The sequence below is a fragment of the Mastomys coucha genome, unplaced genomic scaffold (genome assembly GCF_008632895.1).
Source record: "Mastomys coucha isolate ucsf_1 unplaced genomic scaffold, UCSF_Mcou_1 pScaffold21, whole genome shotgun sequence".
NCBI classification, from domain to species: Eukaryota; Metazoa; Chordata; class Mammalia; order Rodentia; family Muridae; genus Mastomys; species Mastomys coucha.
This window is the reverse complement of record NW_022196904.1, coordinates 131,659,099-131,684,210: the sequence shown is the minus strand read 5'-3', so window position 1 is coordinate 131,684,210 and position 25,112 is coordinate 131,659,099. Positions and strand designations below refer to the sequence as shown.

Here is a 25,112-nt window from a genome sequence, read left to right as displayed (position 1 = left end):
TAGAGGGGAGTCTGATAACTTTATTCCTAGACCCCAGAAGGGGAGGGCATTGCAGCAGGATGGGTCCTGAGTTCCCAAAGATGCCTGGGAGTGAGGACTGGAGAGTGCAGAGCTGGAATAAGGGGCCCTGGCAGGAGTCAGGGTTGATGGTCTCTGCTGCAGTGCACCTCTGGGCTCTTTTACTTCCAGCGCCCACCAACTTTGCCCTTGGCTGTGGCACCAGCCTTCTTGCTGCTGCAAATGGGAAACAAATTGTACTTAAGGCTCAGAGGGTCCAGCCAGCTAAAGGAGACTTTTAGTTCCTGTCTCCCCAGGCTGTTGCCCCCACTTCCAGTGCACACACCTCATTCCAGCCTGAGCAGTGGGAACTGACTCACCTGCAGTAGGCCTGCCAGGGCCTGGGCACTAGTGTGTTAGGATAGTGTTAGCTGGTTACCTGGGCTCACCTTCTGTTCTCCTGCTTTGGCCAAGGGGACTACTGCAGACAGACCCATGCCATCCTATCTTTGAAAAGTAGTGTTTTTGAAAAACCTGTGCCTTTCAGGATGTCAGCTAAGGGTAGCCAGTTCCAGGATTTAGGGACCTCATTATCTGAGGCCCTCTGTACCCCAGCAAGCTGGAAGCAGGGTAAGTGCTGTGTGAGGCTCTGGGCTGGCAGGAGCATGAAAGTACATGAGCTCCACCCCCAGTGGGATCTCCAGTGGGCTGGTAATGTGGCCTCACAGGCCTTCCTGAGCACCCTGGTGCATGCATACACCCATGTACACAGGGCATTTCATCAAACCAGCCTGTCATGACCCTCCAACCCACTCAACAGAGATGTGAACCAATAGCCCCTTCCTGTAGTATGGAAGGAGGGAGAAAAATCCCAAGAAACAGGAAGTCTAAACAGCTCCATTAGATTTTTTTGTTCTTGAAATGTGAAAACCCTATGTCCAGGGTCAGCATCAGATGCCTAGCATTATATCAAACTAAGAACCCAGTAAGAGGTCACTGTTGCAACAGGTCCTGGAGTCCTGTGGGATCTGATTCCTTGTGTGGAGGGGTAACCCTCCTGAGGCATCAGTTCATTTATTCATTCATCCATTCTCCACAATGCCCTCCTTTCTCTTCCCATTTTCTGTATCCCAAGCTGGCCTTGAAACTTACTCCGCATCCTATCTTGAACTTCTTCCTGCCTCTGCCTCCCTCAGAAGTCCTGGGATTATGGATGTGCTCCAACTAAGGTACTGAGATCCAACTAAAGATCTGTGCCAGCTGGACAAGCACTGTACCTACTGAGCTATACCCTCATGCCACCTCTTGTTGTTGTTGTTATTGTTGTTAATTGATATAGGGCTTCATGTAGCCCAGGCTGGCCTTGATCCTGCTTCCAACTCTGGAGAGGCATTGAGATTGCAGATATCCATTACCACACCCTGTTACAGGCTCTCTGATGGTTAACACATCACAGAGGAAGAAAGAATCATCTCTCCACCTGGTACCTCCTGCATGCAGGAGAGGAAGGAGCCAGGGGGTCCCAGGGCCCAGTTAGTCTTGTTATTGCTCTGCTTAGGGCCAGCTACCAGGAACCCATGTTCAGGAACTGACTAAAATGTCTAGGTCCTATGTAGGGTTGCAGGTGGCTGGCCCTGGGGACTCTAGGCCCAGCACAGAGCAAGAATGGGCTGGACTACTTACTGCTTCTGGGCTTGGTCAATGCGGCTCCTGAGGGTGGTGATCTGTAACAACACAGGTGACTTACTGTGACAGGGATCTGGGAAGCCCAGCCGGGAACTGGCCAGGGGACACGTATCTTCACCACAGGGCAGGCCAGCTGTGGCATCCCCACTGTATCCTCATTGCAGGGACACAGCCTCCTGTACCATTTTCCTTACTGTCTCCTGGCTCCTTTGTGGGAGGGTACTGTTCTTTGTCCTTGGGCTGTGTCTTGACTTGTTCTCTCTAGCTACCACACACAGCAGCTCCCAGCTGGCCACTTACCTCGTGGCTGCAGCAGGATGCAGGCAGGCACAAGGGACAGGGTGGAAGTAAGGCCTTTAGACCGCTCTAAGTTCCACCACTGACTCCTGATCCCAACATTCCTGCTCCCTGGTCCACGGTGCCTGCTCCTGACTCGGTGGCCCAGAGGCTCTGGCACCAAATGGACTTCTGGGAAAGCAAGGGCTTTCCTTTCCCATCTGCCAACAAGGGCATCAGGCCGTCCTCATAGCCACCAGCAGAAGTCAGGAGGGAGGAGCTGGGGCAGGAGGGAAAGGCCCTTTGCCACCAGTGTCCTCAACAACCCAAGTCTTTGCCATGCGAGACACTAGCTGAGCATTGCACACCCACAAGCCTGGCCTATAGCAGGCTCTGCCTACTCACAACTTGGCCAGCATCTCCACTCTGGCCCGGACAGTCATGATCTAGAAAAATCAAGATGGTTACAAGGTTGGGTGGGCAGCTAAAGCTTCAAGGCCCTGAAATGTCTTGTGCCAGTCTTCTGATGAGCAGGCAGACTCTTTGAACCCAGGAGTCCAGATACGGACAGAGTGTATCTGGAGGTTATGGGTTCCTGACCCAGCTTCGGTTGCTGAAAAGAGTAGCCTGGCCTCTGTTTGGTGGAGCCTTCTTTGAACTAGCTTCTGGGGTAGCCTTGAGGCTGAGGGACAAATCTCTTTCTAGGGATGGCCAGTGATGAAGATGTGGAGACCAAGGCTCTTCAAAGTTGAGCAACTAAGATCTATGTCATCTACCCAGAGGTTGCAAGAGAGTTTTAGCTCATCTTCCCAGAGGTTGGAAGAAGGAGCCAGGACTCGTTCATTGTCTATCTTGATGGCTGTGGAAGATGCCCTGTGAATGAGTTCCTACCTCTCCTCTCACTGGACACTGGAGGTACAGGAGGAAAAGACAGCACTGATTTGCCAGTGAACCCAAGGTATTTGCATTTGCCCTAAGCACAGTAGACATCAGGACAGGTGCTCTTCCCTGCATCCATGATGTGTAAGAACAAGTTTGCTTCTACCTCATCACCCAAGGAAGGCCCTGCCCCATTTCTGCAGCCCCTTACCTTGCCCTCAATACCTATGAAGGTTACAACCTCATTCCAGATGCCCTGACCCTCCTCCCAGCCCCCAAGAGACACCGTACTGGACATTCTTTCTCAGTTTCAGATGAATGTATGAGTTACCCTGGCTATATGCTTGCCATCCCTGAAGAGGCAGATATCATGGGGACCTCAGCAGTTTGAGAATGCATAACAGTTCCAGCTATAGCACTGGCCAATTCAGATGTAGGGCCCAGGCTGATGGATCAGATGCCTGCCCTGAAGGACAGTCTCCAGTCGTGGCCCCAGATGGGCTTAGTGGAGCCAGGTCTCGAGGCAAAGGCACAACTAGAGTATGACTGGGATGTGGGGAAAGATTTGACCCCACCCCCTAGAAAGTAAGACTCTGCAGGCCCAAGAGCCAGAGATGCCTGGACTCACATCATATTTCTGACGTTTCAGCTTCTCCCCAAACTCGAATTTGTCAGTCTCCAGTTGGTACAAGGTATCCCAGAGTTCCTTGGCCTTGTCCCTGGAAGATGGAAAAGAAGGGATTTGATGGGGTAAAGCTAGAAAGGCAGGGCCTCGGACCTTGTTTCCTCTTCCAGCAACCACAGAGAGCTGTGACTCAGTTCTCTCAGGGGAAAGGCCCCGCACAACTTGGGAGGGGCCCCCACCTCAGCTTGTCATCACTAAGATGGTCGATATTCAGAGGCTTGCGTCTTTCGGCAAGAATCTTCTTTTTCATTTCCCGGGCTGTCTGCTTCTTGCCTCTCTTCTGGTCAGCCTGGGGAGGGGAGAGGGGATGAAGGGCCCGGTCTCAGAGAGGTACATGGGACAAACACCAATCTCACTTGAAGCCCATCCTTCAGGGTTCTGAGTGTGCTCCTTACCTTGGCCAGGTAGCTGCTGTAGTTGGCACCCATGGAGGACAGAGCCTTTTTCTTCTTCATGTCATCTTCAGCTCTCCTCTTGGCATCCTCCTCCTCTCTTCTGGCCTTCTCCTCCTGTGGAGACCCCACATACACACACCCTAAGATCCTTAGGAGCTGTCCTTTGAGCAGGCTTCAAAGACTAGCTCTGGGTTTAGAACCTCCTGGAAGGAAGCTGCTCTTTTTCAGGGTTTCTGTAGAGCAAGAAGTATTAACCAACCCGGTAGCTCTGATTGCTGTCCCTAACAGAGGGCCCCAGTATAAGGAAAGTCTAAGACCCTGTGCTTTTCTGGTTACATAGGCTCGGAGACAGCAGGATGGTATGATCCTTACCGCCAGTCTGTTCTGGCGTTCCCGCTCCTTCTCAGCGCGAATTCTTTGCTGCTCAGCCCTCTCTGCACGGCGCTTCTCCTGCAGCCAAGGGGACAAACTGGTCAGCCCTTCCCTGTCATGCCCAGTCCCTGCGGAGTACCCAGCTGCTTCCTAGGGCAGCAGTACTCACAATTCTTTCTTTAAGTGCAATTAGCTCCTCTTCTTCTTTCTTTCTAGCTTCAAAGTGGCTGTCAATGAGGGCCTGGAGCTCCATGAGGTCCTTGTTCTGACGCTTTTTCTGGATATCCTGGGGGACGAGAGAAAAGTTTCTACCCCTTCTTGCCAGCCCGGACCCTACCTCCAGCTAGGGATGCCTTCTGCCAGGTCCCTACAGCTGCTGCCTTCCTGACGCTCAGTGTGGCCTTGACCGCAGGGTCAAGATAGTGCCCTTCCCATGGAGGGATCTAGGCTCTAGGCTCATGAAGCCAGTACCATTCTTGAGGTGACTTGGCTTAGATCTGGCTCTTTCATCCTCAGAGATAGCCTCTTGGGCCTGGCAGAGAGGAAACCGTGAGATTAACTTGCTGCACACATGGATGACTGCTTGAACAAATAAATGGACAGATGAATCGGTGGCTAAATGAGAGACAGTTGAGAGACGGGATGGGCAGGTGAGTGGATGGATTTGTGGGTACAAGAATGTATGGAGGGAATGGGAAGGGATGTCAACTTTCTGGGGTCTAGGAGTGAATTAGGGGAGTATAGCCTAGAGTTGGGCTGCCTTGGGTCTGGCTGCTTGAGAAGACATGACCTGAAGCCTAACCTAAAGTTCAAAGGCTAGAGTTTGGGATGAGGGTGATCTGGGTCCCATAAACTTACATCGAAGTCTACTTTCTCCCCTTCCGGGATCTTAGGAGCAGTAAGTCTGGAGAAGAGACACAGAAGTTGTTTCATAAGCAGGGACAACTGGGACCATCCCACTGAGGAGCCCAGCCAGCCTCGAATCTAGGCTGGCCCTCCTTCTCTTTCTTGCACCCTGGCACCCAACAGAGCATGTGTGTGTCAACTAAAGCAGCTTGCCTGGCTCTTCCTTCTTGGGTTTCTGACCCATGTCCCAGGGAGTAGTTTGTCCCTTCCTAGAAGGTATTACCCTGCTTGTGCCCACCTCTGTTTTGCTCACTGCTTCAGGACACCTTTCTCAGACACATAAACAAATGTAGCTAGGTCCTAGCAGAAGGCAGGGTGGCTGGGCTACCACAGGCCTTCCAGGGCCAGTGACTGGCATCAGCTTCTGGGGTGAGACCTGTCCTGTGGCTCTGGACACTTTTAATCTTTCTTTCTGAGCGCCCAAATGAACGAGAGCCTGTAAGGGGAAAAGGAGCCCCCAGCCCGCTGGCCAAGCGACCCCCTCCTCCTGCCAACACATTCCAGATGGAGCAGGGAGCCCAGACAACCGCGGCTTTTAGAAGCAGGCCACAGAAGAAAGGGGAGCTGAATAGCGATCAAAACCTGGAGAGGGAAGGGATTTTTCTAAGCTCTGAAGCCCCAAAGTTCCCTCCAAGGGAAAGCTGTGCAGATGATGTTGTGCAAATGAAAAACTTATGTATGTGGGGGGAAAAAAGAGCAAAAATTGAAACGCAGAGGGGGGAAAAAACCAGACTGAAAAAAAAAAAAAAACCTTTTCAGCAAATACAGAGAAGATTTATATCCCTGAGTAAACGGACGATTAAGCAAACACGGAGACGTGTCAGCTATGAGATAAACGAGCAAGGGGCACAAGCCACTGACTTGCAAAGAAAGATGACCAGTTAACAAACATGGACGGTTAGTGGTGGTGCCATCAGAGGAATGCTAAGACAAACAACCATGAGATGCGGTTGGCTGTTCATCAATGGGTGAGGGGCAGACGCCTGTTCCCGCCTTTGGGCGAGGAGGGTGTGGGACACAAGACTGCTCACAGCCCACGTAGGAGACCGCCTTGGCTGGGCCCTGGTGGAAAGCAGCTTGGCAGTGAATGTCAAAGTCTTCAGAGTGTTGGTCGTCTTTGACCCAATAATTCCAGTTCTGGGAATGTGGCCTAGGCAAATAGCCCTCAAGATGGAAAATGATTTCTGCCCAGCGTTATTTATGATTGTAAAATATTGGGGGAAGCCTGTGATCGGGGAATGGTTAGGAAAATTATGGTTTGTCCAATTGATGGAATATTATGTGGCCATTCAAAATATTTAAGAAGACTATGTAAAAACATGGAAAAATACTTATGAATAGTGCTAAATTTTTTTAAAAGCAGAATTCAAGGCTATATAGACAGTCCTGTGCTTGAAAAAACATAGTCAAGATCTTTATTTTCCAAGAACTTCATGTAGAAAAAGAACAGGAAGAAATAAAGATCCTTTTTCCCTCCTTGGTCCTTTCCACAGTCTGGCTGGTGGGTGAGTGGGAGAATTATGGATGGATTTTTTCCCCTTCATTTGACTTTTATGTATTTTCCAAATTTTCTTAATGAGGTGTTTTATTTTCATATTGAGAACATAAATAATTTTTCTAAGATGAGAAACTATCTCAGAATCCTGCATTACTTTATGTGAACTTGATTTAAAACAGCATTCAAGGGAGGATGTGGGCCAGCCACACTCTTCACCTAGCTCCCTTCTTCTCTGGAGGATGGGGAGGGAATGAGGGGCAAGTGCCAAAAGTTCAACCTAGTTCAGAGTTGGGGGGGGACCGGCAGAGAGGTTCAAAGGAACCAGAAGGAGCGGTACATGGAAGGCTGTGGATTCATCTACTTTCTGGTGTACTCACAAATAAGTGAGGCCAGGGTAAGCCCTCTGTAGAGTGGCTCACAGGGGCTCAGCCCCTGAGCAGTCTGCTCTTTTGGCCCAGGTCCATCTAGAGTGGGGTCTCATTTCAAGTGGGAGACCCTCACCTCTCAAGACCATCTTAAAAACATATATCTATCTGGACACCTGGGCAGTCTCCCAGCATACAAAGGCATGGCAGACATGTGGTGCCTTCCGTCTCGATTCTGAGCTTTAGTCTGTGGTCAGTGGCCTCCTCCTTGACCGCACTGGCTGATGGGAAAGAAGCACAACCTACTGTCTTTCTAATTCATTTCTACTGGCAACTATGGTCCCTAGTATCCTCTGACATTTGAGCTTTTCTTCTAAAACAGACCCGGGCTTCCCAACCCACCCTGTTCTGGCATTGCCCCACAGCTCTGCCTGGATCCCATACTTACTTGGGTCTTGGTTTCTCCTCTATTCATGACAGCCAGGATAGGAAGAGAAGAAAAAGAGATCAGGTAAGAGAGGATGGAGCTTTCTGCCACAGGCTTGGGGTTTCTACTCAGCCTACCCAGGCCCACCCTCCTTCTCAGAAGCATGGTGCCTATGAAATTCCCTAGGGGCTCTAAGAAGGACTTAGGGTGTGGGCATGAAGGTGAGAAAGGGAGAAACCACAGCAAGACATACGTGTCCCTAGAGGGCTGGAAGGGAGGGAAGGTAAGAAGACAAGAGGCCTGGATGACCGATTTCTGTAAAGTCTGGCTAACATCTGGGATGCTGGCTTGTCTCTACTGACCAACCACCTGCTTCTAAGTGGCAGAAGCCTGGCCTTAGCCCCCTAACTCCATGGCCGATGCACATAAAGCCTTAGTTAGCATCTTGTCGCTGAGGTCCCGTGCCAGGGAGAAAAGGAAGACAGACAGATAGACATGGACGGATAGAGTGAAAGGGCTGGAGAGTCAACAACATAGACACTGGACTGTTGGTTCTTCTTGCCAGAGGCCTGTGTAGGTGGAGCAGGGGGCTGCAACAGCGGCTGGCAGGCCTTACCTTCCTCGTCCTCCTCCCGCTCCTCCTCGGGGACAGCATCTTCATGGTGTGGGCACAAGCGCACATGCAAGAAAAAAGCCACGCAGCTGCAAAAGTGCAGAGGCCACACAGCAGCGGTGGCCACACGGAACAGCAGAGGCAGGCACGCACAGAGCCCCGTGCCTGAGGGTGGCAGGGCAGCTCCTACACCTTCCCACAGGTTTTGTCCCCTTCACGGACACTTGCTGTCCAGGCTGGCCTCTGACTCTCCATGTAGCTAAGGATGACTTTGAACTCCTTATCCTCCTGCCTCCACCTCCCAAGTGCTGTGACGATAAGTATGTTTTGCCACACCCTGGGTTTATGCAGTATTGGTAATTGAACCTGGGGCTTTATGCCTGCTGGGCAGAAAAGCTTGGTTGTGAGGAGAGAGCATGGGGACTGGAGCTAGGTTTCCCCACTGGGAAGATCCCGAGGCTCTTCTCTATCTTCCAGCTGTCATGGAACCTTCCATTGCCTTCTACCACCTAGTCTCTTGTACCTGGGCACATACTATGCTTTTTACGGTCTCTTTATTACAAACTCTTTGTAAAAGTCTTTGTTACATAGAACCTGCCTGGGATCCAAAAATATTCTTTTGGCTCATCCGTATCTGTGAGCTTTGACAGGTTCAGCCCTATAAGGCCTCCTGATCCTGGGAACCTGCCCTCTGACCCCCCGAGAGGCTTTTTCCCATGCGTCTTGGTGGGGCCTCTCTTCTTCCCTTCCTTTAGAGCCTTGCTAGGCCGGTTGTCCTGAGGAAAAGCTGCTTCCTCTGAGTGTGACCCAGTCCAGCAGAGGTTGGGACTGGTATCGACCGCAGCTGTGCACCAGCACCCTTCCTTGCCCTGCCCTTTAGCCCTGCTCCAGCTTCAGCCGAAGCAAGGCTGCTGACTTGCATGCATTCTGTCTGCCTGGAACCCAGTGAGACCCGACAGGGAAGCAGCTGGGACCCCGAGGACATTTGCACTTGGCCAGGTGCCAACAAGCACCATCCAAGGTGTGGGTGTGGGGGGGTCTTGCTGCCTGTTCCGACCAGTGCCCTTTGGGAATACCTAGTTCTCGCCCCTCTGAAAGACATGTGGTTACTTGGCAACCAAAGCATGTGGCAGCACTGCCTGAATAGGTAGCTTAGATCTACAGGAGAGTCTAATGCCACTCTTGCCTAACATCTTAGGAGTGGCTGTCCAGGGAGCAGTGGAGAGCTGCAGAGCCTTTGCTTGCGTGAGGTCCAGGGGAGTGGCCTAGGGAGGAAGTGAAGGGGCTGATGGGCTCACCCTACCTTTATGACACTCTGGGGACAGAGAAGGATGGGGTGCTCCCAAGAGTTGTATGAGAGGCAGCTGCATAAATGGCAAGGTAAGGCTTCCCCCCTGTGCTCTGTCTCCCCACCCTTCTGTCTGTCCATTTGTCTGCCAGAAAATCTCAGTTCTGGTCCCAGGGAGGCCAGGCAACCTAAGATGTGTGGCCTGAGACCATCCCTGAATCCCTCTGCTAGCTTGTTCTCATCCAGGTGCTTCCTTTCCGACCCAGCCACCAGGAACCTGCCAGCATGTAAATGGAAGGGCTGAAATGGATTCTCTGAGTCCAGCCCCTCCTCCTCCCTTCCCCAGTGTAACCAGCCCTGCTGCTAGGCTGACAGCCCCCTTCCCCCAACCCTGTCAATTCTGCTTGATGGGTGTGTCTGGCGCAGGCCCAGGCCCTGGATGGGATGCTGGGATCTGACTGATTGCCTGTTCGCATGCATGGCCCCTGGCTGTTCCAGGTCTCTGACATCCCCACCTTGGGCCTCAGCCTGGCTTTCTGCTTCACCCCACTTGCCCCTCCACCCTCCCTTCAGACTCACCCCTCCTTACTTTCCTCCCTCTGGCTTGATATCTGGGGTAGGTTGGAGGCTACCTATCCAGCCTCTTCGATTTGCTGTACACATCCTGATGAGGCCACAGAGGGTCCCCATGGATCTCCAGCACCATCTTCCTAAGACTGGCTCTGAAGACCCAGGACAGCCCATATGTCCCATTTAGTCTCCCTGATGGAGGCGCAAGAGGAGCCTTGTTGTTCCTTGCCCTTAAACATTGTGACCAGGGACTGCTACTGTCAGCCACCTAGCCCAGGAGATCAGGCTAGCTTCCCTATTCTGTACTGTTCTCAGCCCAGGGGCCAGCAGGGCTTAGTTGGTAGTGGATACATGGGAAAGAATGTGAGAGACAGTTAATCAGAGAGGGGTAAGGGAGGAGGGGAAGACGGTGGCTGTGAGGAGGACCTGGACCTACCTTCTTGGACTTCCTCTGTGGAGCAGCACCAAGGGAGGAGAGAGGGAGGGAGGAGAGAGAATGAATGAGTGGAAGGCAGTGTGGGAGATGGGGAGAGGGACAAACAAGTGTGTAGTAGAGATTGGTAAGTTACACGGCACCCTCTTGTTCCTTTTTGGCTGGCTCCTGCACACACCCCCACATGGCCACATATGTCATGTGGCATTAAAGTCACGTCACATACCTGGTTCAGGGGCTAAGGAGGGCCACGGAACAAGAGGCAAAACCACAGGTCAGAGGTCAGAGAAAGGATCCAGGTTAAAAGGAAACAGCCGGTCACCGAGGGGTGGGATACGTGCAGGAAGCGAGCAAGATACTGTTAGATTAGCTGGGGTCACGACACCCTCCATCCCACAGCCCAGATTCTGGGGCCCTGCTCAGAACTTGGGAATAGGAGGGGTTGAAGAGAACCAAACTCACTCCCAACCTGTTCTGCCTCCCAAATAGGGAAACTAAGCTGAAGGTTGGGACTCTGGCTCTGGCTTTTGTTGCAGAGTGACATATGGTTCCTTCCCTCATCTGCCCACCTCCTGTTTGTCCTGAGCTGGGCTCCAGTCTAGAGTTGAAGCCTACTTGGAGGCTCTGGTACCCCAGGGGAACAGAGTCTATTCCAAATACTTTTTTTTTCTTGCTATCCCAGAGCAAGGTGCAAAAGCCCTTTCTTTGGCCCTGGGTATGGTATAACCCCAAAAGAGGGTTGAGATGGGGCCTGTGATTGGATCAATGGGGAACACAACTGGGTAGGGAAATTGACTTGATCTGTCCTCATATCAGGCCCTGAAGCAGGGCCTCTGGCTAGTCCTGTATCTCTCTCTAATGACCTGAGCTCTTTGGACATTTATTTGGCTTGATGGTTCTGGCCTAGCACAAGTATCAGTTATCACCATGGGCTTTCACAGACTTCTCTGGGGAAGGGGACTCAACCCATACCTGGCTCTATAGTCTCCCCCACCACTCCTGTACTAGGCTGCCCTCTCTAGCATTGGAAACAGCTGGCAAAATTTGAGGCAGCTGTGCAGTTTGTGGGGGATTCTTGGAGTTCTCATTCTCTTTGGTCAAGCGTTGGTCATGATTAGTGGGTTATGTGGGGCCACATGGGGGGCCCCTTGGTTGGCTGGCGCCTCCTTGCTTTCCTGCCCTCTTCCCCATACCACATGGCTCCAGCCAGACCCTGGGCTCCACATGGGGACCAGAAGTCCTGTATCCTCATACCTTCCTCCTGGACTTCTGCAGCCGAGGAATGCCAGGGAGTGCAGGGTGGCAGGGAGGAGAGAGGATAGGATTAGAGAGGAGCACACAGCAGGCTCTTAGAGACACAGGGGCTGAAGTCACAGCCCTATAAGAGGGAAGGTTACATCAAATTCACCATTAGAGGGCAAGGGCAAGTGGGGGTCAAGTTCTAAGACAACTCACCTTCCTCTTGGGCCTCCTCTGAGGATAAGCAAAGGTGACAGAGAGATGGCATGTAGGGAAGAGAATGAACAAGGACAGAGATTAGAAACAGGGGCTTTCCTGGGTTCTCTTGGGTCAGGCATGATGAGCAGGTCAGATTCTCATGCTTGGTCCACAGCAGCTAGCTGCAGTGAACAGAGACCATCAAGCATCAGCCACCAATGTTCCTGCTGGGGTATTGAGTTTGTACCATCCTCAGGCCTGGCCCTCTACATCCTACATCCGATGACTGGGTGTTTGTAATTCTGTTCTGTAGGGTATGTAAGTGAGGATCAGGGGTTAGCTCATGTATTTAACCATTTCTGACCTAGGAGTTCCTATCTAGCTGCCAGGAATGAAGGTAGGTCAAGAGGCTTTGAGAAAACAAGACCCTTATGGCCAACCGTAGGGAAGAGCAGCCCCCAGGGCCACATCTCACTCAGAAACCAGCCTTTCCATCTTCTGACAGCAAGATGTTTGCTCAGGTTGTTAAGGTAGCAGGTATTTTCAAAATATTTTGAAAACACAGCACCCAGCAGCCTTTGCAGGATGGCCTGTCTGGTGAGTTGCTTGAAGTCTCCCTAAGCTGAGCAGGTGCCAGGAGCAGACAGCTTGTCAGGCCTGGGAACCGCTGTGCTGGGCTGCTCCCAGGTGCACCAAGATTCAATGTTTTGCCCGCCCACACCTGCCCAGGCACGACAGAACCAGGGAGGGGTCTCCGGCAGCCCAAGGGTACAGTGAAGGAGAGAAGAGAGAGAGAAAAAGTAAGGACAGAGACAAAGAAATAGAGAAAGATGGCAGAGACAAGAGAGATGGAGATAAAGAGACAGGGATAGAGAAAGGCAAAGATAGAGACAGACACAGGGAGACAGAGACAAAGAGAGACAGAGCTGGAGAGACCGAGAAGGAGACTAAAAGAGAAGGTACAGTGACTCTGAAGGGTTACAGTGCATGGGGTCAAGACCCTTGTTATTAATGAATGAGTTTTAATGGCCAGAAACACACCCCACTTCACACACCATGGACACAGTGACCACAGGGCATGTGTGAATGGTTAATGAGTGTCTATTAATCCATCAAAGAGATAGAGGATTAATGGTTTAATTAATGATCAAGCCATTGACCATTAATTAAATAATGGCATTATTAATCACTAACAGTTAATTAATGTCGAGTGATGACGGTTAATAGTGCATTCACGAGGAAGGGAGTAGACAGTTAATTGTCAGCTCAGGGAGGATCCCCCCAAGGCCTTCCCAAGGATGGGCATTGAGAGGCCTCTGGCTTCCTGAGTTACCTTCCTCTTCGTATTGTTCTGCATTAGAATAGAACAAAAGAAAGGAGCCAAGTTAGCTGAGATAGGACTGGAGAGAGTGTGGCTTTTGAAGGACATTTGGCTCTGTCCCTAGACAGCCCAGTACTTTTATTGGCAGGGGGACAGATCTGGGATCTTCAGCCCAGAGATTCTTTGTGGTAGCTTGAGGAGATGGTCAGTCAGCAAGTGCCAGATAAGCACTCGGACCCAGTCAGATCCCAGGATTCCGATAAAAAGCCAAGTGTGGTTTACACACTCTCATAATCCCAGTGCTGAGGAGGCAGACACAGGAGGATCCCTAGGGGCTTGCAGGCCAGTCTGTTTAATCATCAAACTTCAGGTTCAGTGAGAGACCCCCCCTGTCTCAAAAGACAAGCTCCTGAAAAATGACATGCAAGGTTGACCTCTGGCCCTCACATATGAACACACACACACACACACACACACACACACACACACACACGCGAGCGCGTGCGCACCACACACACAAGTACTCACGCACACACACACACAAGCACACACACACATACACACACACACACACATGAACGAACATGTGCACACACAAACACAAAGGCTTTGTGGCCTTAGATGGAAAATATCTCAGCCACAAGGGAGACATTGGATGACTCTAGATTTCACGTCCTACTGTGGCCATGTGAGTGACCAAAGGTGACAAGGACAGGGAAGCTGCCCACCCAGACTTGAGTTCTCAGGGCTTCACAGACACTCAGGTATACAGGATTGGGGCAGGTCAAGGTATGAGTACCACAGGGGAAAAAAAGGTAAGCTAGAGATTCAAGATCATTTGGAAGAGGGATGTCTCTGAAGCTCAGTGACTGATCTAGCTGGTCAGGGACTCTTGGGCAATGGGTTCCCAAGGGGCGAGTGCTGTCCATAGTCAAAGCTCTCCTCCCCACACCAAGAGTCTAGAGATGGAAGTATATATAGAGAAAATAGAGAAGATACTTACCCTCAACTTGTTCACTGTCATGGTGGGGGGAATAGTGGTGGAGAGAGAGAGAGAGAGAGAGAGAGAGAGAGAGAGAGAGAGAGAGAGAGATGTGAGCTTGAGCTGCTGACTTGAGGCAGATGTCAGTAGATGCCAGAGGTCCCATCCCACCAGCAAGAGATGTGACCATACAGTACTCACGTTTCCTCGTCAGACATAGTGGCGGTGGGTTGTGTCTGGAGAGGGAACATCAACAGAAGGGGCAGTTAGGAATTACCTTGGGTTCGAAGCCTCACAAGAGCAGGCTCTCAGAGATTGGGGCCTAGAGGGGATGTGTACAGACTGCAGTTGAGGGCTACCTTTTGATCCCCTGATTGGCCTTTCTCCCCATGACTCTGATCCCCTTTCTTCTTTTCCTAGCTCTAGCTTGGAATTTAGACTCCATAGCTGATTGGCTGTTGGAAGGTTGTCATATGCATCCCACCCTGGACAGATGTCCCCTCTCCAGCATTATCATGGATTGCCATCCAAAATGCAGAGACACGCACAGGTTGTGGGTAAGAGCTTCAGGACCCTCTAGATCTGGGGACATCCTTGCTTGTCTGAATTGATGGCCTCTGGCCAGGGAATCATCCTAAAATGGCTGAGCCCAGCTTTAAGGGTACAGATATTCTCAGTCTGCCAGCTCTTCTTCCCTGGGTGAGTTCAAACTTCCTACTGTGCCTCATGTTTTCCTTGGGAGTCCAAGCTCCTTTTGGGGGTACCCCAGGTCTTCTTTTGTATTCTCTGAAATCCTCTGAGGTAGGTACCCCTTTAAATTAGAGAGCCTATAAAACATTCAGTCTCTTTGTCTCCATTCCTGTGAAATACACGGAGACTGAACTCGCTGGGGTGGGCCTGAGAAACTTCTCTGTGGGAAGCTTGACACCCATGTGCTGAACAGATTGAGCTAACAGAGCCTCACATCTCTTAGCACTACATCTGGGACTGGATACACAGGCTGGGGCATGGTGGCTACAGGGAAAGAGAACTTGGTTCCTGTGAACTGGTCACACTGTACATGCCTACAGTGTCTGGGGCCTGGGAACCTTCAAAGAACTGTATCAGAATGTTGACTCAGGGTTTGACAAACAAAGGTCATAAAAACACGACACAGCTGACTTGAAGACAATAGCTCTGGCGTCCCCAGGGAGTACCTATAAGAAAACCGTTGTTCAGGGGCTAAAAATGCACCAGCAGCTTGATGCTAAGATGGGGCTGTTTCTAAGCCCTGTTGATAACATTAGCTTTCCCAGAACAACTGAAACTTCCTGCAGAATTAACCCACAGATACCTGGGAGGCCCGTGGCTAAGCACCAGGCTCAGCCCTGACTCATGAGCCCAGAGCCTCTGTGTGGACTTCACCAACCATAAGCAAACCATAAGCAAAGTCTGGCCAGAGCTGCCCCATCATCTTGCTCTGCTCCTGCTCCCTATCAGTCCTTCTCACTGCCTTCCATACTGTCTTCTGCACTCCCCGCTCTAACAGGGGCACTCTGTGGGGTGGGAAGGCCGGTGGGGTGGAGCAGTTGAGCTGAGGCCCCATCTGCTTTGCCACCTCTGGTTTCCACTGGACCCACACACCTGTCAGCAGTGGAGGAAGGGGGTAGGGTGTGTGTGTGGGGGGGATGTTATGCGTTTATAAGGAGCCAGTGGCAGCTGAAGTATCCAAAAATAGGCATCAAAATTAGCAAGACTCCTCTGTCCTGAAACCCAAGATGGCAGGGGGGCAGGGTTCTGAGAGCAACCCAACCATCTTGGCTCCCCTCCTGGCTCCTACAGGCATCCAGCCAGCCAGGGTAGCCTTGCACCCTTCCAAAGTGAGGTAGCAATGCCCTCGTTTGAGGTTGGGAAACTGAGGTTCCTGGTCTTCTGCAGAGGTCCAGAAGGCCCACTTGAGCATAGCTGTGCCTCTCCACCCCCATTTCAACATCCCTGTAAATTGGGGAGAGGCAGAAGTGGGGTGTCAGGGATGGGACAGGGATGACCAATAAACAACAGAGAGCAAATAAAACAGTTGTTCTGTAGAGGGTTCTGGGCTTAGAAGAGGTTTCATGAAAATAGCCTGTGAGTTTCCTTGGGGAATCCATGCTAAACTCCTCTCCTTTAAAGGTGACAAAGCCCAAAAAGGGGCAGAGGGTCCTGCCACTCACTTGCTATGGGACCCTTATCACTTCCTGCTTTGGGCCTAGTCTCCTCTGACCAACCTTGCTAGGTCCCATCTCCTCCAAGGATTCCCAAGGACATCTAGAAAGTTCAACTCAGGAAGTTAGGAATCCCAGCCTGGCGACTTAACAAAGGCGGGAGCCTGGAGGGCTATGGACCACCTGGTTTCCCAGCCACAAGATCAGATATGAGCTTCCTGCTCAGGCCCAGGCCCTTTTCATTCCCTCTGTCCTGCTTCAGCTTGGCTCCAGTTTATCTTCACCTGAACCTTAGGAATCTGCCCCAGGGGCTCACACATATCTCTTTCTTGAGCTCCTACCTAGGGTGAACTGAGATAAGCAAAAAAAACGGCAAGACAGCTTAGCTTAGGACCCAGACTCATGGGCTCCAAGGATGAGTTGAAATCACATTCTTTCTCTAAGGTCATCCTTTCAGAGTCCCAGAGGGGCTCCAGCCAGCTGCCAGGCAGGCAGCTGCCGGCAGCCCTCAGAGCTCTGAACAATGTCCCCTGACTCACTCGATCCTTATCTCACCCTCTGCCCTTCTAGACTCACCCTAGATCCTACCTTAGGAGGTCTCCTTAGTCCTGAGTCACCCAGGAGCCCTGCTCCTTCCGGCTTCCTATAACTTTCTATTCTGGTTTAGAGCTCAAGCACCATGCTTCTAGTCATCAATATATAACACAACAAGGGGAACCCATTGAATTCCCCTTAGATGCTAGGCAACCAAGCCCGGACACAGTCGCCCACTCCTAGGCAGGCTGTTCATGTCCATACACACCTGCAGTTGAGTCCAAGAAAGGCTGGGGGTTCCTTGTGGACAGGACCAGCAGCAGGCACTGTCCAACAGCCTCACCCCTTCATGTTATAGTGACATCTGATCTTCTCTGGCAGCCCATTGGCCAGCAGATGGGTGGCTGGACCATGGGGCATGGGAAGGGGGAGGGTATGCCCAAGCAGGCCCCTGACCAAGTATAGGAATGCCCCAGAGGAGGAGGCCCAAGGAGGCAAGGATGGAGGAGACATGCCTGGAGGAGGAGGCAAGGTTCCCAACTGTTCCAGAAAGGTGTCAGCTGCTATTTTTACCTACCCTCCCCCTCAGCAATGGGCACATGCTTGACGGGCTGAGGGAGAGAGGAGGAAAGGATTGGGTCTAGTCCAAGGTTGTTCTTGAGTCAGGCTGTGGGGGGAAGGGTCATCAGAGCCTGGGTTTTGAGTTCTTTGATCCCCTGTTCCTCTGCCCAAGGTGGCTTGTAGGACTGGGTACTTTGTTCAAGATAGGTGTCTAACTCTATGTGGCACACCCTGAAGTTCTGCCCTACTTCTCCATCATACAGACAGCTCAAGATACCCACCAAAAGAAGAATCCTGGATCCCTGGCCCATGCCACACACAACCTCTTAAAGGCCAGGCCTATTTTTCAAGGAGACATCACTGGAACATGAGGCATGAAAAGATAGGAGAAATGATGACCTAAACCTTGCCCATGATTGTCCATCTTTTTCAGTAACTGGGGAAGGCTGAGCAATGTTTGGGCCTGTTATTGGTCTGGGGGCTCCATACTAAGTAGTGAACCTGGAGGTCATATCCCTGTCCAGGGACGTTGGCTCTGCTGAGCAGACCTGGCCATGTGCAGACCTGGCCATGTGCCTGGCCTTTTTTTCCTCAAGACTCCAGGGGGCACCATCCAACCATGGACACCTCTCCTGGGCCTTGTGTGCCTGGATAACCTCTAGGGAAACTGAAGCATCAAGTAGCAAGGGACCAACCCGGCATTTGCCATTTACTCTCTTAACCTACCCAGACCCCATGGCTTGGGCATGCCTGGTGTAGTCCGGGATCTGTTCAGTTCAGGGGAAAAGTCAATGTGAAGTGTAATGGTAGGTGAACCCTAGGGAACACAGACAGGGCTCTGGTCCTTTTGCATTCTAAGGTTAGAGGCATCAGGATGACCAGCAGGAGGCCCACAATATCTCAGTCTCAGCCGAATTTTAAGAGTTTCTGGAAGGTTTGGATCGACCCACCACCCACCTCTTGCATGTTAAAGATGGGGCTGTAGAATGCCAGAGACATACAAGATCCAGCTTGTGATCAAAAGGAGAGTGGAGCCAGTCTTCTAGCCTGCTGGCTCATAGAACAGAGCTTCTCTCCTGCTCTCCTCTGCTCTAAGCTCCTGCCCCTTAGAGGCCCCTGGAGTTGCTGGGCCACCTCAACCTTTCTGGCCAGAGCCTATGCTTCCCTCCATACTTATCCATGCCATTGGATAGATAGGGTTCAATGAGCTCTAAATATTGTAGATGCCCAGTTCAATCTGGCCTTGAGGGTTAGGTAGAGTTTATGAAGCCCCACACTACTGCCAAAGGGACTCTAAATCTCTTCTGTGGTTAGGTCAGCCTCCCTTCTCATCTGGCTCTACAGAGACTAAGCACATCACTCAGCTGAAGAACACAGAGAGCAGACATGGGGGATTTTGTCCAGTCTATGATTGTTGAACCCCTGAATCCAGAAGCTCTTGTCTGAGAGGAATGAGGGTCCTTAGAGGTCTATAGGTGGGTGTGCTACCATCTCTGTAGTGGCTCCTAATGGCCAGCAGGGGAGGGTGGCTGCCCACTTCAGAAGCTTTTGGCATATGCTTTCAGTGAGGTCAGAGAGACCAGGCAGGTCTTATTTTGAGTAACAGTCACCTCCTCCTTAGGGGATCAGGCCCAAGGTACAGCAGGACAGCATAGAGTGGGCACTGCTGGACCAGCTGTTGCCGGCTACCAAAGACTTGAGCAGGTAACACATGCAAGGTAATACATAAAAGGTCCTATTTGGCCTGGCTGGGGCTTGGTGGGGAGAAGAGACAAGATAAAAGGCTCCCTGGGAATCTGAGAGGGGACTGGAGCCCCTGGCGGAGGTGGGGGGCAAAGTCTGTTGGGTGGAGTATGAATTTCTATCCAAGAGATTGAGAGGCAGTGGCTTTGTAGAGTAGTTGTGGGAGATCCCTCAAAGTCAATGAACATCCAACTTTGACTGAGCCTGGAGGACAGAGGAGGTTGAGAAGAGCCTGTCCTTCAAGTGTCTTTTCTCCAGTGGCCTATACGGTGACTCCCCGAGTTGTAGGGTTTTCAGAGGCCACTCAATCTGGGTGCTGAGCAGACTGGGAACGGAAGAGCCCCTGGACCCTGAGCCTCACCCAGCTCCCCTAACTGACCCATTGTGGCTGGCTCTGCCAAGCCCAGGATAGGATTGGCTGACATGGCACTTGGGAATCAGCCACTGTGATCTGGGCAGCAGCTGTCTCTACGGATGATAGTGCCTCCTGCTTCTAAAAAACACACTGATTGACTCTACAGGTATTAGGGCACTTCCCAAATCCTAAAGTGAAGTGAGTCTTTAAGCAGGGCTTGGAGCTATTGGGCCTCTCAGGAGGCTGGCAGGAAGATGGAAGGGCACTCTCCTGGTGTTCCTGGCAGGGTGGGCAGTGTTACAGCAGAAGGTAGACTCCACATCTGAGGCCCACGTAAGATTAAGTGAGTTGTACTCAGAAGGTACACCTTATGTTCTCCTTTTGAGGCCAAAGAAAGAGGCTGGCCAAGTCATTGGAGCATGGTGCAATAAACACTTTTCCCTTTGGCCTTAGGCTAGAGTCTAGTTCCCCATCCTGTGATGGACCTTGAAGCAGCTTCTAGCTGCTGCTTTTGATCGCCACCTCATTTGAGTAGGAGGGGAAGGGAGTGCCCTTTGTCCAGAGAGAAGCTCCTGGTGAGCAGAGTAGGGCTCTATCATGGTGAGTTATGGGCAGGAGGGATAAGGCCATTTACCAGTCTGCTTCAGCAACTGTATCTGCTGAGCTTTAATCTTCCAGAGTCAAGCCTAGGGGTGGACCTGGCAAAGGAAGGGTGCCCTGGGAAGGACATCCTACTATCTGACTGCCATTCACTCACTTGTTCTGCTCTTATACACTTGCTCATCCTCACACATCAGCTCTCGCACCCACTATTTCCTTTCTTTCTCCTCTCCTTTCACCATCCATCTACTCAGATATTCATCTATCTGTCCATCCATCTATCCACCCATCTTCCCACTCAACTACTTACCCATCACCCTAGCCACACACCCATCATCTAGTCACCCATCTACCTGCCACTATTTACCCACCCACTATCAATTCACTTCTCCATCTATCCATCCATCCATCTCCCCATCCACTGACCCAGCTACTCATATATATATCTATTCCTCTATCTACCCATCAATGATCTGTCCTTCCACCTAAATGCTCATCTACCCACCCTTTATCTATCCATTTATCCATCTATTTATCCTAACACCCACCTGCCTATCTATCATCTACCATTCATGCATCTACCCACCCACCTACCTAATAACTCATCAATTATTCATCTTTCTACCTCTCCATCTGTCTTTTCATCTATCTACTTACATATATGCCCATCCATCCATCTATCTATCCATCTATTCATCCACTAGCTACAATCCACCTAATTGCCCATTTATCCAACAATCCTTCCATCCATCTATTCATCATCACACCTCCAGAGAGTACTCTCTGAGTACTGAGATAGGAAATGTCTGGTGGCAGCACTTGTCCTTAGTGGACACTACCAGGAACAGACTGAAGTGCCCTTGTTCAGGTACTATGAGGTTTATTTTGGTCCAAGCAAGGAAGTGTCACCGAAGTGTCATGTTCTGGAAGAGAAGTAGACCACATCCATTATCGATACCCCAGCTTGGGTCACCTCATACCTCAGATCCTGGAGCATAACACACTTCAAAGCCAAAAGACAAGACAGAAGTGGTTGTCCACAGAGCTGATCAAGTCTCAAGTGGCCAACAGATGTGGCCCTTTCTGTTTTGATCACCATGTTCCCTGTTAGTGAGCATAGGAGATCCAAATGCATAGGGGACACTCAATGCACTTTATTACACAAAATGATGGATCCGCAAACAGGGCAGGACTCAAGAGTCCCGAGCATTCTGCGTGGGGATAGTTATCCCTTGATTCTGGTTGGGATGCTTGCCTTCTCTCTTCCATCCTTCCTTGGGAGCTCTTGGCTCCTCTAGAGTCTGGTCCCTTTAGCTGATGGTGAGAAGCAAAGTTGGAGGGTTGGTCAAAGGATGAGAGGGCATAGAAGATGGAGGGTCCAGGAGCAAAAGGAGAGACAAGTGGCAGCTGGGTTGTTGGAGGCACGTGAGCAGGCCAGACTGGCAACAGGAAGCAATTTCTTGGTCAGGGCTGGGAGTGGCATCTGGCTGGAGTCTATCCTGGGAACATAGGCAAGGGTATGGGGTCCATTAGGCTAGAGTTGAGGGAGAGGCATGGCCTGCCCCCTCCACAACCTTACCTTCCTAGTGGCCATCAGACCCTACTGTACCCATTCTTATTATCCGGGGGAAAGCTCCTGTTTATAGCAGTCAGTCACCTGGGAGGCCTGCTGTCAGGGTGAACTCAGTATTCTGGGCCTGGGATGGCTTAGAAGGGAATACTGACTACCTATTGAAGCAGCCTTCTGGAACAGAACCCAGGGTTGCCCCAATTCACAAGTACTAGTTCCCTAGAGGTGGCGCAGAGGCTGGGAGTAAGTATGGGAAGAGCCCCCCTCACAGCCCCCTTCCAGTGTTTGCTCCTGCTTCAGCAGGGCCAGCCCCTACTCTAACAGCCACAGGCCTCCTTCCACCCCAAACCAGATGGCCTCCAGCTTGCCCCAGATGCCATTTGTCAATGTCCTTGCAAACACATGGCGCCCAGAAACCAAGATAGGCAGCTTGGCCAGTATCCCATTTAGTATAGCTCAGCGAAAACGGCTCCTGTCTTCCGGCCAGTCTACCTCTAAGAACACAACCTCAGCTTGCCTGAGCCTTTTGGCTGCCACCCTTCCTCACCACTGTCTCAAAGCACACGGACCGGCAATGTGGTCAGGCTGGCGACAGCATGGCGCCCCTCACGTGTCTGCAGACAGCCCGCCCTCCACCACTGTCCGGCAGCTGGCCAGGCACAAGCAGTTTGCTTGAAGTTCATCAGTGGGCCTCTGTTCCTGTCCTGCACTACTCTTAAGTCTGGGGCCAAGCTGCCACTCGAAGGTGGGCCATCTTAGAGGACAGAGCCTTGAAGATAGATACTAGCCATTGACACTCACAAGTGACCTGGAGCCACTGTTAAGTTTATCTCCACACCAAGGTATGGTGAAGCCACCCACAGTGCCTGATGCAGTTCTGGGGAACATAGGAAGTGGGGCTTCTAATAGTAGAGTCTGCACATTCTCCTACCTCCTCATACAGTAGGAAAGCACCCAGCCCCTCCTATGGGCTGGGGATGGAGGGCAGTCTGACCACTGTTTTCTCTCCTCTATCCCAGACCAGGGATGCTCATTTCAGTTGTGTCGATACCCCCGGGAGCAGGAGGCCCAAGACCTGAGCCCTCCCCTGGGCCCCCGCCACCCTTGCTGCCCAAACCAGGGAAGGACAACCAGAGACTTCAAAAGCTAATGAGAAAGGCTGCTCGGAAGAAGATGGCGGGCATGACCCCCACCCCACCTGGGGCCTTCCGTTCCTCCCTGTCCCCCGTGAGTGAGGCCAGTCATGACTTGGAGACCAGAGTCCCGTGTCCTGCTGGAGCCCCTCACACAGTGGCCCCTTTACCCCGCTCCCCACACACCCCCATTATTCATCACGTGGCATCACCCCTGCAGAAGTCCACTTTCTCTTTCAGCCTTCCCCAGCAAAAGTCTCTGGCCAATCACTTCAAGGCGCCTCCTAGTCTTGAAGCTCCAGCCCCAGAAACTGCCTGCCCCCGCAGTGGCTTTGCCCATGTATCTGCTCCTACAGCAGGTGGTACCCACATCACTCAAGTGCATATCCGGCTGTCACCATCCTCACATATTGGGACTTCTGAGTCCCCCAGAATGGCCCTGGATGGAGATAAAAGCCTGTGTACTTCTAGCACCCAGCCTCTCATCCCAGTGGCTCATATTCGCCCATTGCCCACCAGGGTACAGGCAGTCAGTCCTGGGCCCGAGGAGTCCCCTATAACAAGGCCACCACCTAGCTTTCAGGCCTCAATGAACAGAGAAAGTGGTGCTAGGGTGGTGGTGCCCATAGCCCCTACATACCGCTCACCTGGACCCTCACCTTATAGCCCAGTTTCTGCAGCTCCTGAAGCAAAACATCTAGAGGAGCTGCCCACGGCCAGGCTTGGCACGGAGCCCAAACATGTCTCTAACCTCCCTGGAGTCTCAGGCCCCTCAGACCTCCACCCATCCCCTGTTCCCAAAGTTGCACCTAAGCCCTCCCTTAGTGGCTGGACACGGTTAAAGAAGCAGCTGATGGAAGAGGCAATGGAGCCTGCATTTCCAGAACTGGAGCCGAACCTGGAGCCAACACAACCAGAGGTGCCAGTCCCTGTGGGCCCACAGCCCCCTGCCTCCCGAGCCTCCAGGATGTGGGATGCAGTGCTGTACCGCATGTCACTGGCTGAGTCCCATAGAGACCACCCTGTGGGGCCTGGAGATAGGGGCCACCCTTTGGCCTGCCTCAGCCGCCTGCCTTTTCTGTGCCGACCTCATTTCAATGCTCGGAAACTGCAGGAGGTGGTCCGACCCCCTCCTACCTTCCACCCCATTCTGGAGCTGCGTTCCCAGCCCAAGAATTTCAACCGGACAGCAGCAGGTTGGAGGCTCTAGTGATGAAGCCAGAGTGGCCTCTGGGACTCTGGACTGTGGTGGAGAGAGACTGGTTGAGGCTGAGCATACAGAGAAGAGAGCCCTAGCCCTCACGGATGAATGGGATGGGTCAGCAGGGTGCGTGACCATCATGGTCAGCTGGAAGCTAGCTGCTAAGAAGTGTCTATTGGACAGACACAGATCAGGTGGGAAGAGATATGGCAAGTGGGAGAAGAGAGTGAAGCTGGGAGCATGTGGCTGGAGGTGGTTTGGGGCTGTAGAGAATGTGCATTGGAGAATGTTCATGGATGGTGGGAGTCTGGCTTCAGGTCTAGGGTCTGTTGGGGGCTCTAGTCCCAGTGCAAAAGGGCTTGGATGAAGAGTATTCAGAGGCACATAGGACTGGGTAATGGAGGAAGGATTTTCTGTGGTTCCATGTGTATACTGACAGCAAGGGTTTACTGGGTAAGTCTGCACTGAATGCATGGTGTAGGGAAAAAATCACAGCCAGGTTTCAACAGTTGGGTAAGGGTAGGTTGAGCTAAAGGGATACAAAGAGGCAGGGTCCAGGGTTAGAGAAACTCCTAAGATCCGCCAGACTCTCATCAACTGTGAGAGGAGGAATCCAGAGGAACCAGGAGTGGCTTCCCATTACAGCCACCATAACAGAATTCAGCAAGGATGGAGCTGGCAGCCCCAACTGGGATGTGATGGGTATTATGGGTTGTGGATGGAGCCACCCAATAAATGTATGTGTACCACATGGACAATACTTTGTCTTCTTAAATGGGATGGGGAAAGCCACAGAGTTCTCAGGGGCCTACATTTGGGTGAAAGGGCCAAGGCAAGGTCTCAGCTCCTTTGCTGGATGTCTGATAACCCACACTCAGAGGCTGTGCCACATCCACCCTTTCCAGTGCTGGTCCACACAATGATGAACCCTACTGAATAGAGTAGAAGTTCTTCAATGGAGTTTTGAGACTCCTATGGAACAGTACTGGGCCAACATGACCCTGCTTAAAGGGACCAAGTTCTAGGCTTCAGGGAACCAAAGACAACTGGTAGCCAGACAGAAGATATGGCAACTCTAAGGCCAGGTCTTCAGCCTTCAAGA

General features: G+C 51.7%; 3 protein-coding genes across 30 annotated transcripts in view; 1 reads left to right on the top strand and 2 right to left on the bottom strand.

Annotated features, from left to right (window-relative positions):
• Tnnt3 (troponin T3, fast skeletal type) lies at positions 1 to 17,217 on the bottom strand. 24 transcript variants are annotated; one of them, XM_031388915.1, is made up of 17 exons: positions 17,116 to 17,217; positions 14,332 to 14,366; positions 14,152 to 14,165; positions 13,161 to 13,178; positions 11,846 to 11,863; positions 11,645 to 11,659; positions 10,617 to 10,628; positions 10,394 to 10,408; positions 7,508 to 7,526; positions 5,149 to 5,194; positions 4,460 to 4,576; positions 4,291 to 4,368; positions 3,919 to 4,032; positions 3,703 to 3,812; positions 3,467 to 3,557; positions 1,681 to 1,721; positions 1 to 234 (listed from the first exon to the last, which is right to left on the bottom strand). In XM_031388915.1, exons 2-17 carry the CDS (start codon positions 14,346 to 14,348, stop codon positions 180 to 182), a joined length of 780 nt encoding a protein of 259 aa, XP_031244775.1. In that variant the 5' UTR covers positions 14,349 to 14,366; positions 17,116 to 17,217; the 3' UTR covers positions 1 to 179. The 24 variants fall into 24 exon arrangements, with proteins under 24 accessions (XP_031244775.1, XP_031244774.1, XP_031244780.1 ...); XM_031388914.1 differs by lacking the exon at positions 1,681 to 1,721 and adding an exon at positions 2,365 to 2,405 and having other exon boundaries at positions 17,116 to 17,216; XM_031388920.1 differs by lacking the exon at positions 11,645 to 11,659.
• LOC116103241 (proline-rich protein 33-like) lies at positions 9,148 to 24,768 on the top strand. 2 transcript variants are annotated; one of them, XM_031388907.1, is made up of 4 exons: positions 9,148 to 9,479; positions 14,551 to 14,687; positions 19,030 to 19,112; positions 22,696 to 24,768. In XM_031388907.1, exons 1-4 carry the CDS (start codon positions 9,407 to 9,409, stop codon positions 24,017 to 24,019), a joined length of 1,617 nt encoding a protein of 538 aa, XP_031244767.1. In that variant the 5' UTR covers positions 9,148 to 9,406; the 3' UTR covers positions 24,020 to 24,768. The 2 variants fall into 2 exon arrangements, with proteins under 2 accessions (XP_031244767.1, XP_031244768.1); XM_031388908.1 differs by having other exon boundaries at positions 19,030 to 19,126.
• Lsp1 (lymphocyte specific protein 1) overlaps positions 20,976 to 25,112 on the bottom strand; it is a 34,640-nt gene continuing 30,503 nt past the window's right edge. For 3 of the 4 annotated variants that reach the window (XM_031388909.1, XM_031388911.1, XM_031388912.1), the window contains exon 11: positions 20,976 to 21,605. The gene's annotated coding sequence lies outside the window, so the exon portion shown is untranslated. The remainder of the gene's footprint in view (positions 21,606 to 25,112) is intronic. The other variant, XM_031388910.1, reaches the window with a different exon arrangement.